The sequence below is a fragment of the Patagioenas fasciata genome, chromosome 1 (assembly GCF_037038585.1).
Source record: "Patagioenas fasciata isolate bPatFas1 chromosome 1, bPatFas1.hap1, whole genome shotgun sequence".
NCBI lineage: Eukaryota > Metazoa > Chordata > Aves > Columbiformes > Columbidae > Patagioenas > Patagioenas fasciata.
The window spans coordinates 64,136,036-64,154,215 of record NC_092520.1 but is presented as its reverse complement, the minus strand read 5'-3'; the positions used below and the strand labels follow the sequence as shown (position 1 = coordinate 64,154,215).

Genomic DNA, 18,180 nt, shown 5'->3' with positions numbered 1-18,180 from the left:
TATCTGGAAAGTAAAACAAAAAACAAAAGAAGTGTAAAATCCCATCAGTGACAGCACCTCTCAAACCTCGTGACTACGCATAGAGTTTCTCTCCAAAACCAGGACAGAAACCTGGACACTATATGCAGTTATCACACATCTGTCTCCATTTCTATTTTCCAAATAATATATATTTGGTGTTCTGTGAACTGAATGTCAATCAATTTATATTTTTCTATTTACAAATCCTTTCTAAACAAGTTCCCACAAGTATTTAATCATAGGCCTCTCCTTCACTGTGCTACAGGGTTTACTGAGTTTTCTCATTTCAAAGAGAGGCAAAACTGGACTTTTCTTCAGGTCAAATTTAATCATGCAGGAGCTGGTAAAACACTTTATCCTGGAGTATTTGGTGACAGTTCTGTCTGCCCACTGCTGCAAAAGTCAACAAAGAAATGGATGTGACCTTTTCAACTTCACAAGCAGCCGTTCTCCACACAGCAGCGCCTGAAATCAGGTGTGACTACTCAGGCTGAGCTGAGGAAAAGGGAACTCCTGGCTCACCAGTCGGGTAAGAATCAAAACCTGTAATTAAAGGCTGAAATCAAAACACCACTGACGTTAGATAGAAGGTAGGACTAAAATGCAGGAACAATCAAGAGGATGAGATCCGTTTTTATAGCAGCAGTGGGATTAAAGGAGCAAGTGGAGGAGGTAAGAAAAAGAAATGGGTGTGTAGTTTAGTGACAACAGAAAGATAACCCAAGAGTGAATAAAGAGAACAGAAAGAGTGAGCAACTGCACTTGGGAAAGGAAAAACAGGTTTATTCTGTATTCTGAAATATTATATGTTAGTAAGAACATCACTCCATAAAGCAAGGAAAACCAACAGAGACCACTATAATAAATGCAGTGTAGTGCCACAATCACAACTATATTTACAGTCAAAATATAAAACTTTGTCAGCAATAGGAAACCCTTCTTATGACTCTTAAAGTACATACATTTATTTATTTATTTATTTTCAGATAAACAAGATCCTCAGGAAGCAGCAGACTTTCAGGTCAAAATTTGTGGAGAATTGGTTCCAACAAAAATATCAGATGTTCCTGTAACTCTGATGAGCACAGATAAAAGCTGCAAAACTATTTATAACAAAGGAAGGAAAGAAAAAGAACATTTGCAGAAATCATCATTCCCCAAAATCCTGAAAGAGCAAACAGGACAGAGAGAAGAGAAACCTCCTTTGATATGAGATAAAATTAATAGACAGGAAACACTAATTCCACCACATCTCTAAAATACTCAGTTTGGGAGTTTTCTGACAAGTTAGTTACGATATTTCTGTACTGGAGGATCATTCATAGCTCCCAATGAAACAAAAAAAAAATTACAGCTATTGGATCACCTCAGTTACCTGTCATTTTAGATTGGGGAGTATAGGCAAAATCCTTCAGAGTCGACCATCAGCCTTAAGTCTTACCCTCCATAAATCTGACCTACATTATTGTGAGGTTACACTTGAAAATGCTTAAACCTGCAAAACAAATAGAAAAAAAATGCCACTGTCTCCTTAACAGCTTCTTACTTTTCAAGTTGGATTTTGACTCATTATTTGGCATTTCTGTGGCCAAGGCATGAATGCTGCAGCATGCTGCCTGTGGCTATGCAACCCACCAAGTCCCCACTCATGCAAAAAGTGTGAAAAAATGCAAGTAAATTCTTCAAGCAATCCTCAAAGCTCAACATTCCCTCCACTTACAGGTTCCCAAAATAGTATCTCAATTTCTCCTGTTGCCAATCCTTTCACCCTCCTGGGCTTCAACAAGCTGCACAGTTCCATTGAGAAAGGAGCAGACTCAACATCAGCAAAGAGTAACCAAAGCTCTTATTCCACCGATCAAAACGAACGGAAAACACCCTTTGATTAGCTGCTTCTGAAGAGCTAACCTGGAGAACTGCTTCAGGTTCTGGATGGAAATTCACTTCCTTCCAAAAATTAAATCTCACTGCAACAAGAGAAGAAAATACCTCAGCCCTTGTGCTTAGCAGTGCAATATTCTTTGTTAAATTCAGTCAACAGAGAAAAGAGAAAGCTGACATTGCTCTCTGTGGAAAGACATGACACATGATCACACCTGATCTTCCTACTTTGTAGATGCAAGATTTTTAAGAAAACATTTTTGCATAATTAAAAAAAGTCAGTGATACCTTTAATAAAACACTTATTAAAAAAAAAAATCTACCCCTGCAAATAGGTGTTGTAACATCTACAAACAACTACAGCGAAGATACAGAGCAGCTGGAACTGTGTCCTGTTTCCAGTCTCCAGGAAGCAAACAGGAAACCTATGCTCTTACCTGATCGAAAAAGCAGCCAGTCCCTGAGATTTTAATCAACCTAAAGCAACAGACATTTTCCTCCTTTTCCAGTTTCCTGGGATGCTTCCTGGCCCTTTCAGGACAGCAGCATGGAGACCAAGCTTTTTAACAGCAACATTACCTCCATTTTCCACATTAAATTGCTGCTTACCCTATTACTGTATTTACTTTTGGCCTAGGTGTGACAGCTCAGGTAGGGCTGCAAAATCAAATAACAAAACCACTCCTCCGCCGAGGGTGGTTTATTAGCATTAGCCTCTGACTTGAGAAGGCAGGATTTTTCAGCACACTTCAAAAAAACTTCACACTATTTTGAGATGAGCAGTAATAAAAATAGATGCACCAGCCATGCAAGAGATGTAGTTATGCAAACCTTTACCCAACAAGGAGAAAAGACCTATAAAAACTTGGCAACCCATCACATCCACCTCCAAATCTCCACCAATTAGGATTTTACAGCTAACAGGAAGCAAAACTTGCTGAGTTCTCCTTTTCCAGCTCTGGGGTAGCACCTCAACCCCAAAAAGCTTTTGAAGCAGTTCTGTGTTTCTTCTCTTCACTGTAACAAGAATGAAAATATATAGAAGGATGAAACAAAGGCCAAAGAGCAAATTCCTCTTGTTCTGACACATGCAGCAGCTGAACTAATGCCCATGAATCCCACAGGAGTAAGAGACAATCCCCACACGACCTCCAGCCATTCTTTCTGCTGTTCCTCTTGTTGCCTCTGCAAAAAATGTGTCTAGTTTCCACCAGCTTCTACCTTACCAAGGGTGTACCTGATTAGTTCAACATAATTTTAAGTTAGCTCTTACCTTGCATTGGCACTAAGAGAAAAAGCATGGAGCAAGTAGATCAAAGGCAAGAGTGCTCCATGTAGTTCCCTGCGTTATGGTGGCAGCAAATAAGGCCTCTTTAATTAAAGTCTCATCCTGCAGCCAATTTTTCAAGTATTTAACAGCATCTTTTAAACAGAACTGATTTTATATCCTTGGCCAAAAGCCTCCATCTTTCCCCCATACTCAAACACAGAACACCCTGTGACTGCGGCTGTTTCAGTCCCCACACTCCAACAGTTTAGCCAGTGCTGAACACAAATATGCACCTTTTCAGGACACCAAGCACACAATACCAAGGATAACAAAATGAGATGCCCAGTCAATTCAAATGATCAGCAAAGAACCAAAGATACTGCTCAGACAAAGAGAATGACAGCAAAGTAAGATTAAAAGTATTCTCACTCCCCAAAGAGGATTTATTTGCTGCACTGCATTTTGGAGGGAAACTTCAGGGTAAGAAATGGCATTTCTGTTTAAGAAATATCTTGTAGAGACTTCTTCAGAGCACTTGGGGAAATGAGGTGTAAGGGGTCCCCAAATATTCAATTTTTTTCCATCCTAAGATTCTGGAAATGTTTTCCAGCAGCTCTCAGGTTTTTTTCTTCATTAGAATTTCTTTTCCTGCACTACGAACAAACTGACGCACCTTACATATGAGATGCATTCAAGTCCCTATTGTTACTCACATGTAGCTCCTCAGAGCAGAAGAAACCAAACCACATATTTTAATCTCCTTAGTTTACTAACTAGTGAAGGAAACAACAGCTCAGCTACAAATAACTAAGAGCACATAAGTATATTAGTTTCCACAAACTAACAAGAAAAATCCATGACTTCATGTTTCCTTTTTCAAGCAAGAAGGAGGATGCTCTCACTATACCTGATTGGAAGGAAAAGACTTGCAGCTCCACCATCAGCTTGCCCAAAAAAAGCAGCATGCATCCATCTGGCACCACCTGGCAGCTGAGGGGTATTGGGTGTCAGCCAGTCCAGCTGGGGCGGATTTGCAGGCATTTAAAGATTCACAGGTGCAGCCACCAGCAGTTTGCTGACAAGAAGCTTTTGCAAATATTCCTTCTGCAAGCAGGTCTTCAGATCAAGTGCAATGCTGTAAACCAGCAACTGAGGTTTCTCCTAAGCCTGAACACTGAGACCTAATGGGAGCCTGTTCCCATCTGCAGCAACAGTTCCACTCAAGTTACTGCCTCTTATGCAACAGCGGAGATTAGGAACTGATCAGTATATTTTTGGTGTGGTCCACAGTTTGGCAAACTGTAACCCAAAGTGTACTTTGTCACATTTTCTCTAATCTTATATTATTTATTCCATATTACCTCCCCTCACTTCCTTAACTGTTGCTATTGGGCTCTAAAGCGTGCCTTCTATCTCTGAAGCACTGATGCTGTTTGCAGGTACCAACAGCAACCTCTGTTTTTTCCTTCCTAAAATAAACATAGGCATAGAGAGGAAATTGTTTTAAAAAGATTTAAGCTATTAAAAAATGAACAAGCCCATTGTTTGAAGAGGAGACTTCAAGGCAGAAGTGCACTGCTGTGACTGTGTTGCAGAGCATCCGTGAAAAGCCTGTGAAGCACGAGGGTTCGAGGATGGTGTGTGCTGGGACAGGGAGAGAGGGGACAGAGCATTCTCATTGTTTAAATGTAAACAATAATAATAATAGGCTTTCCTAACTGAGAGAAGGAAGCAATATAATGTGGAAAACAGTTGTTATTATACTGTTTATGACTGTTTGTTCCCGAAAAATAGGCTGGGTTTCTTTGTAACACTGAGGGGGTATAAACTGAGGTGACCTGAAATGGTCAGCTAATGGCTGAAAACCCATCTGATAAAATGGGCTTGGAAATACCTTTTCTCTTTTTTTTTTTTTTTTTTTTTTTTTATACTGGAAGCATGCCAGAGTGGAAAATACTGGGTGGAGGATCCATAACTCTTCTGGCTGTAGGAGCCTTATCTTCAAACCCCCAGACAAATCCCACTTGTTTAGGCAGTAAACTGGATTCACTGCCAAACGGTGACTGAGGCATCTTCAGGGAGAAAGGCGATACCCGAGTCCAAGGGCACGATCCTCAAAACAATCCCCTAACACCTCGAAAGCTGAAGGTTCATTAGAAATTTTTCCAACACAGCCAAAGTTCTCTGCATACAGTCTCATCTATATTTAAGAGACAATTTAATATAGAAAGAAATTTTAAGAGCAGCGCCAAAACCCCAAGTCCCTCCTTTAGCAAGGAAACAGGCTTTGTTCAGGGCCACAGGGACAGCTCTTCTTTTAAGCTCTAATAGTAAATGTGGGCACCATCAAACCTCCTCTAATACCCTCAATGAAAACAGCAGCAGAGGTTGGTTTAGTGCTGAACAGTGGGTGCACATCACCCACACCTGGAGCACATTGACTGGACTAGGACCCTCACAGGACACAAGCAGAGGACCTCTTTGCTTAAGGACACCACCGTGGTTTAGGGAGGCAAATCTGGCATTCCCAGAGGGATATTTTTGGTCAGTGCCAAAATGGTACTCACAAAGCAGTGATACTTAGGGATCCAAAGAACCAAGTGAGGACTCCGAGAGTCCGACTTTTTGGCTGATGCACCCAAGTTCCTTTTACATCATTCCCTGTCTTTGATGTCTTTGATGTCTTGATGTTAAGTGGCACAGCACAGCCAGTCACCTGAGCCAAAGCAGCTCCTCTCTCAAACTGCAAAAAATATTAGTCCCTTTCTTTGACAACGTAAATCTTAAAAGTTCCAGTCGCACTCACAAAAAAATTGTAATCTCTCCTCAGGCTGTCTTAAGTAAACATTTTGTCTTGCTGCTTGAGTTAAAAGATGAGTAAAGCTATATTTTATTTCTCTGATGCCTTTTCTGCCATAGGACATTCTGTTTGTCTACAAGCTGTTTCATCTGCAAAGCACTGCAAGAGTTTGCCACAAGCAATGTATATATTCATTCAGTCAAAGGAGGTATTTTTAAATGAAATATAAAGTTAGCACTCTTTATCGTTATTCAGCACATTCATCTAGAGACTGCCACATCTTAACTGATTTAAGTAAAAAAATCACATATTTTTGTAAGTAAAGCACAGATAGCATAAAATATTTTTATTTTACTGACAGAGAATTTTACTTCTCAACTTTGAAATCACTTCTAATTACATAGGAAAACACTCAAAAAACTCAGTAGCATGACTCTTTCTTCAAGGAATCTATCCCTAAAATAACTCTATAAAGTCACATCACAACATCTGCAAAAATTATCATTACAACTTACCTTGCAGACAAAGAACATAATTTTCAATAGCTGGAAGTCAGAAAAAAAATCAGAAAAGGAACGAAGGTCAAATGTTATCGACTAGAGGGGAAAAGTTTACACTGAAGAAGGTGGCAGGCACCACCTGTACTTGCACCTGAAGTCCTTAAACAATCTTTGATAGTCATCATGGTAGATGATACAGAGACAGCAAAACATTATCTGTGCCCCAGCTGCACAGCCCAGTTAATATGTCTGAACGCATATGCTACTGGAGTCTTACAGGTTTAGATGGCAGAAGCTGGAGTTTGAAAGTGAATTGAAGGAGAGCTGTTTGGTTTTGGGCTCCCAAGAAGGACATTTTAAGTTTCTGTTTCAGAAACCTAGTTATAACATGCAGTATTGAAAATGTAAAACTTCTCTAATGTAAAATGGTAGAGGCAGTATCCTAAATTCTTCATTTCACACACTAGCTCTCTTTAAAAACAACTAACTTATTGATCCATATTCATTTTTTCACACGCCTTTTGAATCCACCAAAGATGGTAAGAGTCAGTAAGTGTTTGGCTAAAACAGAGAAAATGTTTATTTTTTACCATTAAGACTTAGAAATTAAAGAGTAATTCTGCTCTGCAGACTCACTGCATGAAACAAGTTATGTTTCATGAAAGCTTATGACTTTCACCTAGAAGAAGAAAAGGAGGGAAATAAAAGCTTGAAAGACAAGTAGCACCTTTCCCAAAAGCCAAAGGACACATAGAAACAAGTTCTTCCACCATCACTCTGACATTTATTCATATAAAACACAAGTCACTTACTGTGGGGACTATTCTAAAGTGATTTCTCAGAGAAGTAAATCAAAAGAGGGAATCATTCAGAGAATTACTCAGGACTAATGCACCTAGGCGACTATGTTAATATTATCCATCTGAAACCGCTCATGCTTTTCAGAATAAGGCCCCATCTAGTTTAAGATTACTATAGATAATTCACAAATTATAAGAGTTATTGTAATCCAGGACAACTCTAAGATAAATTGTCACCAGCATTGCACTAGTCAGAATTTTTAAAAGAATACTCGACTAACCTCTCACATCTGACATGATAGGTTCATTCCCTCCAAACTGCCCCACCAACTGCTGCATGTCTGTGGACAAAACTCCTTACTATAAGACAACTGCGAGCTACTCCCACTGAGCCCTCCAAGGTCCTCTTCTAACTTGCTCCCAGGACTCATTTTTTTGCGGTCTCTATTTTACGAAAGTTCCAAAATTCACTAGAAACTTTGAAATGAGAAAGAATTGTAAGTCTGATTGAAACAATTAGATGAGGCTGAGACTCACATTTTTTCCACCCAGGGAAAAGAAAGGGTAAGAAGCAGCAGCCTCTACAGAAGGTTCCTATAGGGTCCTCCAGTTAGTTTGTTGGCCTCACTCCTAAAGGAAACAATGAACTTACTCAACAGCCTTGTCTCTCATCCCAAATCGTGTGCAAGTTGACAAACCTGCTATCAATGACACCAAAGACTACTGGCAGATACTGAAGAAAAGGAAATGTGAAAACTGACATTGTCAGCAGGCCTTGTCCATTATTTTCAGAAAAAACACCAACCAACAAGATTGAGGAAGGTGTCATGTCATACTCAAGTCAAAATGCAAGGAACAGGAGGTGTGTGTGAGGTTGGATTAACTGCTGACTGAAACAGGATTTTTCAAAAATCACTGACCAAGAAATGAAACACATAAAAGTTGTGCTGATCTTCACTTCCTGCTTTGGAAGAAGATGTAGTGGCTCTAAAATAAGATTAAAAAACCAAATAAATACAAGAGCTAGCTTCAACCAGGATGTGCTGGAAATCTTACAATAAACTTTAATCATTTTAACCTGGCGTGCTTTACTACGAGGCCATGTATGTTCAGCCTTTTCAGGTTGGCCTAAACTTTGAGGTTAATTTGAAGATCATGTGGGATTTTGTTAAACACTACTGGCATGCACAGTAAAAGGAAGTAGTGCAGGCCATCTTATTAAGCCATTGCAACAGCACATGAGACTGTGAACTTCTTGAAAAAACAATGAAGAAGATAAAGGCAGTAAATAGAATTACATCCTGGCTCCCAGACTGGTTCTGCCCAGAGAGTAAATACCTTCTTGTTGACAGTTCTCCATACGGAAAAAGAAAAGCATGCTATAAGAACAGTAAGTCATTTTTACTCTAAATTATTGAAGAAAAGTATCTCTGCTGATTCATCAGGGAAACTGTAAATTCTTCTTTTCATTATTGCATTATTTTTTCCAATATCAATTCCTCATAAAGGCATATATTCTTCAGCAGCCATGAAGGCAGGAAAATTTTAATTCCTGCTAACTCACTGCATACTATGGCGTTAACGCCATATATACTAGTGCCTCTAATTAAATTGGCTTTTAAGATAGCACTAATGGTCAGGAAGACATTTTTTTCCCCATTTCAAGAGTTGCAGGCACAGACAGATTTTGTTTTCTGAGGATTCATTTTACATGTATTGAAGTAACACAACAATTTTGGACATATTTTTCTCCATTCGCATGTGTAACCCTTAATGTCAAACAACAACCCCTAGAAAAGGTTTGTTCCTTGTAAGAAGACTCATAGGCAGCTTAAATCTTAGCAAACAGGGACAAAGAGAAAATCATGAGCAGAGGCTGGAGATGCCCAAGGGGCAAGGAAGCAGGTTCAAGGAGCTCAAAGTCAGTGGGTCTATTGGAACATGAGTCTAGGGACAAGGTCTTGTATTGCCTCTAAATTTGTAGGTGCATGTCTCTCTCTTTAATTGGAAAGATTCTTAGAAGCCCTTATTTTTTTTACAGGAATAATCATCTAGGGGAATAAAAGCAGTCGTCTGTACATCAGTATCCCAGAGCCTACATATTTCTTTATTATTATGAACACAGCTGGAGAAGTAAAATTTTTCTCCCAAACTGAGTAAGGCACCAAAAATTCTAAAATGGTAACTTTTATAACATTGTAATTTAGAATACTGTAATTTTATGTTGTTTAAAATGGAATTCAAGTAACTTTTAAACACAGGAAATGGGAAATAATAAGCAATTTCAGGGATCTTGAGCGGGACCACTCTCTGCTGGTAATGTAATCCATTTTAGATATCTCTGCCTTCTATCACAGCATGCATCTTAGCATGATTGTAATATATGCCCCTCAAATCACGCATTTCCTTCACTTTTACTTCTTAAGACAAACAATAAAGATTTTAAATTAAAAAAAAATATTTAAAATTTCAGGGAGAAGCAGTTAAAAAGGAGGCTGGGGTCCCTCAGTCTTATACAACAAACCAATGCAGACATCTAAATGAAGAAAGAAAAACATTCACCAGCGTTGTTGAATTGGTATCTCTGAACAGTAACGACCTCTCTATCAGAAAACACATATTGAACACACTACAGCAGCAGAAACTATCTTATAAAATTATGTTATGATGCTCTGAAAGAGAATTCTGAGGGAAGCAGCAGCTCATTCTAGATGGACATACTGCTTGGGAACTTTTCTGTCTTTGGAAGGATGTCAGCTGTGACTGGTTTTGCTGATGTGCTCACTTTTCACTAACTTAGCTGAGCCAAATAAATCATTTAATTTAAGCACATCACAGATATTAAACGGTAACAAGCTGGGGCTGCTATTTGAGAGGAAAGTTAGTTCCGTAAAAACCTCATATGAAAATTTAGATCCTAAAATATCTAATATTTTACTTCCTTCAGAAAATGATTTAAAAACCGAAATACTACCACCCACTAGACTCTTCCAACGACATGCATTCTGTCAACAGAGTGTATTTTCAAGAATCAAGGAATCAGCAAAATGTATAGTAGTAAGACTCTTTAAATCCATGTTTTTTCTGGCACATATGAAACAAGGAGTTTAAAATGCTTCCAAGAGCACAGTCCCAAGCCACACACCTTACCCACTCCTAACTTAGCAGACTCCAGTTTAAATTTACAAAATCTGAGAGTTATTATAAAATTAACCCAACTCACCCTGCGCTACAAAATCCAGCCATGAACACCATTCTGAGAAAAAAAAATAGCTCTTCATTTCAGCTACAGAAATTCCTCTCTGATTCATCGTCAGACAAGAAAACTGTCCGCTTTTCCCTTCCTTTGCTCAGAACAAACTACCCTGAGAAGGTAAGAGCTTTCAAATTAATTGAACTTTGTTCCAAGAACGCAACAGGTGGCACAAGGTGACTTTACAAATATATTTTCCTTCAGTAACACCATTGTTCTTGTAATTATCTCTCTAATTATAGTGTTCTCCCCTCATGTCCCCACCCTGAATATTTACCAACTGCCGATATACCCAGTGTCTAATATATTCTATCTAGGCTATAGGCTGAAGTTCTAAGCATGTTTTCATTCATGTTAGGTTTTAACAAGGCAAAGCAAAACTGTTTTCCACTCGTACATTCATAACGTTATCTGGAATTAGTTGTATTGAATTGCTCACGCATAGTTTTAGTATTTTGGCACAGCTTATCACTTCTGCTATGGATTCACACCCAACTTTTCCAGCTTTCTGTTGGGCACTTCCAGACAGGCAGGTAATGGAAGTCCTACCTATAACTCCAAATCTCAAATAAATCTCTTTTCAACACGTTTATCCAGCCAGCAAATGAAGGTATGAATGCAGCAACAGCCTTACATGCCTGGAGCTATCTGGCATGGGGACTAACACTAAAAAAGTTGTAGCAGCAGGCTTTAACACTGCCCAGAAATCTCCATGTTTACACAGGCTGCAGGCAGCTTTGGCTATGTTGAAGCCCTTAGGTACTTAGGTACGTCTGCTATATTCACGTATTCAGTCTGACATATGTTCAGTCTGACATTTCCTGCATTCATGCATTTCGCTGTCCTACCTGTAAGCTAACACCCTCTTCCCACACAAGAGTGCCCAATATCCAGCAGAAATACTCACACAGCTCCAAGAAAAGATGCACCACATCTCTATCCCCTCAGCTGATGCAGAAGATTCAAGAGCGCTCTTCCTCTAGACTCCTCTTCGCTATTTGTGGTGGATTACCTAGGCTGTAGGTTAATCAAGCTTTCTCTGACTCTTTCACTACAGAAGTCTGTTAATATTATACATCCATGATACAGCACTGCCTCACTGTAACTCAACACAGAACTTCTTTGTATTGGACTGGAAGGACCCTGGGAGATGGACAGTCTTCTCATCCATCCGTTCATTACACTGTCGTGGTTTAACAACAGCCATGCAGACGCCCGCTCACTCCCCCGCCACCAGTGGGATGGGGAGGAGAATCAGAAGATTAAAAGTAAGAAAACTCATGGGCTGAAAGACAGTTTAATAGGTAAAGCAAAAGCTGCACATAGAAGCAGAGCAAAACAAGGGTTTCATTCATTACTTCCCATCAGCAGGCAGGTGTTCAGCCACCTCCAGGACAGCCAGGCTCCATCAAGCATCGCAGTTACTTGGGAAGACAAATGCCATCACTTCAAACGTCCCCCTCCTTCCTTCTTTTTCCCCCAAAATATATACTGAGCATGACATCGCTTCAGTCACCTTCACCAGAACACCAACCTGAATCCAGTGTGAAAAGATCCAGACTCCAGGATGCCTCCAAAGATACTCCCTGTCCATACCAAGTGCAGCACAGACTGAAGACGGATGTCTCTGGAGTCTCCACTTAACAAACTTGTTTTACAGCTCTTGGTTCAAGTTGACCTAACGTTCCTATTTGCTTAGAGAAAGAGTGAGAAGAGGGAGAATCTCAAAGGATAGGCTACAAGCACCATGCTAGGAAGCCCACCACAAAGGGCCACAGCAGCTCAGCACCCTGCAAAATCTCCTCTGCCTTTGGGAGACAGGTGTTCCCACAGAAGACTACTTGAAGCCACGTGTTTCCAGGGCTGAAATCCTCCACAAACTCTACAACTGCCATCCCACCTGCCTGTAGCCAGAGGTGCAGAAGCATATACGAGGTGTATGGTCAGGGATGGATGCAGAAACCATGATGCTGTCTCACACGAGCCTGGCGGTCCCAGCCCAGGCCCTGCCTGCCCACAGAACACCCGGTCCTAAACCTCTGCATTGCAAAGAAGTGTCAACAGAGCCAGGGCTCAACCATGGCAAGAGGCTAAAGGCACACAGCCCGTCCTGGGTAAAAGACACCCACAGAGAACAGCACAATAAGCATTAGGCCAAGCAGGACAGATCCAATGAGCTTATGTGCTGTAAGTAAATAGACTACTTTGTTAAAGTGAAAATAAAACGGAGGCGGATTTGATAAAGCATGAAGACTCTGGAAGCCAGCCAGCTTCCCTTATTGAGGTAAATAAGGTAACGCAAAAATCAGTATATGAACTAGGACATTTATTGTTCATGTTAAGATTTCTGTATTCTATATTAGAGATTTTAATATGTGGGGAAAGGCTGAAGTGACAATGAGCAAACCTGCTCTTGGCAATTTCCAGAGATGCTAATGAAGAGAGAACAAAGCTCTGTGAGACCTGGGACAACAGGACAGAGTGGCTTAATTTTGTCACAAGGAGAAAAGAGATGCATACATCACACGATTCACAGAATCACAAGCACATTTACTTTGGAAATACATGTTTGCCAATAGCGTAGTTTTACCCAGTGTAGCTAAAGGACAGAAATGTTCCCAGGCTGCAGTACCTCTCCCCTTTCACAATCTAAACCCTTGATCCACTTTCTATGTAGCATTTGGTGTGGAAGTGAGACTGAATGCTAATAGAGATCTGCCACCAGGAAGGCAGAAAAACTCTTATCAGTCCAAAGGGCCATAAAACGGCTTTGAGCAAAACAATGGAATAATTCTTACTGGATATATAAGGTTAACATTAAAAGCATATAATTGCTTTCCAACTGTCAACATAAAAGGAGTAACAGGAAGGAAAGGAAACAGAATTTTTGCATACTTGAAGACTTCAAACATAAAAGGCTGCAACACGATCAAAAGGGGTTTTGGAATAATAATAAAGATAGGTGGGAGAGGAGACACACTTCCTACACAAACATACAGCTTTCTCCCTATACACACCTACGTATAGAAGGAACCTGTAAGTACGAGATGATTGTATAACATTACAAGATTTATATTGAGGATCTGAGTCTGAAGGAAATTAGGCTAAACTGAGTAAAACTGTGTTAGGATTTGTTTGATATATTAAATTTATGTTTTTCTCCTCTGCAGTCAAGGCTTTGCATTCATGAATGGCCAGCAGGCACCTGCAACTTGGAAGTACATAAATGTGATAAAATAACTGGTGCAAGTGGTAACATTTACGGCTACACTTTGAACTTGACGGCAGCGTGAATCCTAAAGGAAGGTAAGACTGAATCAAGGAGGCCTTGTTTTCCTTTGCTTTGTAAGACTGCAGTCCATGTGTTTAAAATACAACTAAATTTTCCTGACTTTACGGTGATTACCAGCAATTAACATCAAACCTTTTTCTAGTCTGAGCTGAATGGAAATGTTATATCTTGACAATTTATTAGTTAGCACTCCTAAAGGTACCAAACCTTGGCCTCATGAATGCCCAAAACTGGTTAGTCAGGAAAGGTGAAATCTTTACATTTCAGAAGTTATGAAAAAAATGGTTATAATAAAAACTTACAATTTTCATTCCAAACAAAATAGATGACAAAAGACTCAGCGAGCACAGTACAAAAGAAGGCGTGAGCAAAACAAACCACTAGAGACCCTTTTTTTTTTTCTTCCTATTCTTTTTTCTAAGACTGTCAACATTAAAGAAATGAATATTGAAAAGCCTTGAAAATTTGATATGTTCCTGTAAAGGTAGCTTAGTTTATGTTGATTTCAATTTCCTTGCTCCAAATCAATTTTAAAAGAAAAAAAAAGCCTCTGTTATACCGTAATAGGTCATTTGCCTATAAAACCAAAACATGATTAATGAATTATTGAAAAAACTGCTTCATCTTATCTCAATCAGTTGGGGTTAACATTTCAGGGAAAAACTCCAACAAAATGTAGCTTTGCTAAATACAAAGATTATGTAATTATCAGTCATAGTAACACATTATTATACCACTTACTGTATGAAGCAGACTTTGAGACTAAATAAATGGTGGCAAGTCCTAAAATTAGTACATTACACTTAAAGATCAGAGGCTTCCTGATTTTTTTCAGTACACTTAGAAAGATATTTTTGGCGTAATTAGTTGTATTTTTTTAAGAGTGGAGCACTCAGTGAAGTTCTGCTAGAGCATTAGAGGGGGGTTGGTGTAAAGCATTCAAATCTGTGTTTGTTAGATACTGCCATACACCTAGAACTGCAAGGAAGAACAACACACAATGTTTTTCTCCAGTAAGTACTGGTGACAGAGAGCAATCGCTATCCATGAGTAATATTTAACATGAATAAACATATATATGTTTTTAATTATAACAGTTGCTGCATCTCTACATGAGTATGCTTTGAGAAAAACTACTAGTTCCTGCAAGAATCAACAGAGTGGACAAAATCAGTAATGCTAATAGTAGGCTACTTACTGCTCCTATTGACCTCAAAACTGCTCCAATTTAAGTGCAAACATTCTATGCAGATATAAATCACACTATAGGATCACGTATACATTCACCTCACCAGAGCACATTTGGCGTGGGTTATTCCGTGAGTGCCGTCTGCCATGCAGAATTTGGATGAATCTTGGTAGGATCCTAGAGTGACTTTCATGTCCTTCCCTTAAATGGCGGCGTTGAGCCATGGATGTGTATCCCTGTATCTTCACCAAGTTATTCACCGAAGGAAATAAAAAATCAGCCCTTCAGAATTACACTCTTCTAATGCACTGAAAGATACTCTGATTTTGGTTTTAAGTATCAGTGGAACATAAAATTTCTTTGTCAAATTCAAATGCTACCAAAAAAAGATTTTAAAAGTATGCAGATTTAAAGAGCTGGAAATGGGTGCAGGTCAGTTATTTGTATTGTATGTGCTCTTCCTCAGAAACCGATACCTGGTTTTACTACAAAAAAGAAAATCTGTTGGATTTAATGGACCAAAAATGTCAAGGTAGTTTCTGCATGAAGCTGCAAGACCCTCTCAGTTCCTAACGTGCTGCTCCCAGCAGAGAGGACATCTTGCCACAGCTTTCAGTCCAACTAGTATGAATACAGGAGGCACAACTGCTCACATAAGCAGGTCAGACTAGCAGATGAAAGTTAAAAAAAGTGAAACTGCCCGTTTTTCGCTGTTTCACCCAAAAGAACTGTAGCCAAACTAACAGCCCTGCGTTGTTTCCGCTGCAGAAAAGCGTCCACAAACCACCCAGTTTGTTAGTGCTCTCCAGTCGCACACAGCGATCCAAAGCCGCTGTTCAACCCAGGTCGTTGGTCCTGCTGCCTCTGTCTTCACATCCTTCTCCTTAACACGAGGGATGTTCAATCATTCCAAAGAGTTTCTCCTGAAGCAGGGCAAGTTGAAGGTCCTTCTTACAACTTCGTGGTCTTGCTCCTAAGTTCACAACTCAGCACCTCGAGGGTAGAAATCTCAAGCTGAGACTTCCTGCATCTTCTGTGTCTGAAGCACCTTGTGTTCCTCAGGGCCCAGTGCTATGCTCACACCAGCAAATTTAAAGAGAATACCGTTGTCAATACAGTACTGTCATTTAGAAACTCCTCTGCAGTTGGTTTGCCTGAAGTCAGACTCTCACCATCAATCCATATCCTCTTCCTCCCCCTGAATTTGCACAGAAGTGAGAACTGAACCCCTCAACGCCAAAGCCCGCTTCCAGAATATGTGAGCAGGGACGTCTCACAAGAAAAGCCTGAATCTTCCTGGGAGTTAACAAACAGCTAATAGGAAGGAAGGGAGGGGAAATGAATCCCAGGCTTTCTTAAAACATATCAGGAAACCCTACACTGTCTGTTCCCCCTGTCTCTTTCAATACAGGAGAGAGGAAATTGATAATGCTGCTTTACTTGGCAGTCAACATTTTCCTCTCAATTCTGTTTAACTATGTCCTGTATGGCCACAGATCCAACACAACCCCAATATACCGTTACACACATCAGACTGAAGAAGTGTTTTGAAATATGGTGTATGAACTATCTATACTGTGAAAGCAAATTAAAACAGGTAACCTTTAGTTAAGTCCCAAGTGAAGTAAATATTAACTAAATACAAAATACTGGCTTGAATAGACCTTGCTAACAAAAGAAAATCATTACAGTTTTGGCTGGGAAATGTTTGACTTTCAACATGAAATCACAAGCAAATGCCACAATCTTGAAATGTGATGATCAAGAATGGTATTAAAATAAATACAAACTGATGCATTCCATTCAATTGTCACTTGTTTTCCAAACTCATTATAGTAAGGAGATGGACCATTGCATACTGCAGCCATGCTACTCATCCTGGATCAAAGGCCTACCGAGCTTAAGGATGGAAGAAAACAGTTTAAGGGTAAAAAACCACCCTGCTATACACTGCCACTGTATAATATATTCAGGGTTCAAACAAAAGAAGTACTGAAATAAGGCACAGCATCCATATTAAACAAAATTCCACATTTTCTTTTGCTGCTAATCACTGGGTGGCACAAAGCAGTGGCTGCACTCAGATACGGGGGAGCAATAGCATCCGCAGAGACAACACTGCAACCTGCTCCTCGCTGCTCAGTTTCCAAGTGGAAGCACTGAATGTGACCAGAAGACACCTGCAGCATACTGCCAGCCATCGGAGCTTTCCTCCTGCCTGGCAGGCTGCTGCTTCTTTGAGGATTTGGAGTACACCAAGCCCCATGACCAAAGGACCTGATCTGACAATCGAGTACGATGCCAATGAAACTACACATTTCTTGCAGCAGCTGAGCCACCATCTAGAAAAGTGACTCCTTGTCCCTGTGGCGTTTTGAGTGTGCAATGACACTAGTGGCACACAGCAGAAAGCTCACTGACAATTTGTCCAGAGGATTTATTACAATAAAGCAAAGGGATGTTGTCCTTGCTTTCTTCATGTATCAAGTGCATGCAGAAGATTGATGACTTGAGTTGTAAAGTTGTTAAGTATACACAATCCTACTGAAAGCTAGCTGTGAGCTACATCCCTGTTCACAAAACAAGCTTTTAATCTTCTTTCAAGCACTCAAATTTGTGCCTAGAAGCAAAGAAATTAATCACAACAATGGCTATGGCAGTGTGCAATCAGAAGGAAACAGATGGTGTAATGCAGTGTTTTCCAAACAGAAGCAGCCTCTATCTCCAGGAAAATAATCTGAATATTTTCCCTTGCCATTGGCATTACTATAATAAAAGCTCCTATTAGAAGGATTTCTGCATCAGCAGACTACATAGCAATCTAAAGACAGTAACGTTCTTTGAGTGTTAGTTGGCATCCTGGTTTTGGCTGGGACAGAGTTAATTTTTTTCTAGCAGCTGGTATAGTGCTATGTTTTGGATTTAGCATGAGGACAGTGTTGATAACAGTTGCTGAGCAGGGCTTACACAGAGTCAAGGCCTTTTCTGCTTCTCACACCATCCCACCCGTTGGGGGTGCACAAGAATTTGAGAGGGGACAAAGCTGGGACAGCTGAGCCAACTGACCAAAGGGATATTCCACACCATATGATGTCATACTTAGTACATATTTTGGGGGAAGAAGAAGGAAGGGGGGGATGTTTGGAGTGATGGTGTTTGTCTTCCCAAGGAACC

The 18,180-nt window shown here is 40.0% G+C and overlaps 1 protein-coding gene across 14 annotated transcripts in view; it reads right to left on the bottom strand.

The window, feature by feature from the left end:
* MCF2L (MCF.2 cell line derived transforming sequence like) overlaps positions 1-18,180 on the bottom strand; it is a 162,318-nt gene that overhangs the window by 83,363 nt on the left and 60,775 nt on the right. The window contains exon 1 of one of the 14 annotated variants that reach the window (XM_071807487.1): positions 15,110-16,308. The exons of 12 other annotated variants lie outside the window; for them this stretch is intronic. In XM_071807487.1, coding sequence (XP_071663588.1) covers positions 15,110-15,230 — 121 coding nt within the window. In that variant the 5' untranslated portion in view covers positions 15,231-16,308. Of the gene's footprint in view, positions 1-15,109; positions 16,309-18,180 lie in introns of those variants that run through there. One more of the 14 variants, XM_065829626.2, reaches the window with a different exon arrangement.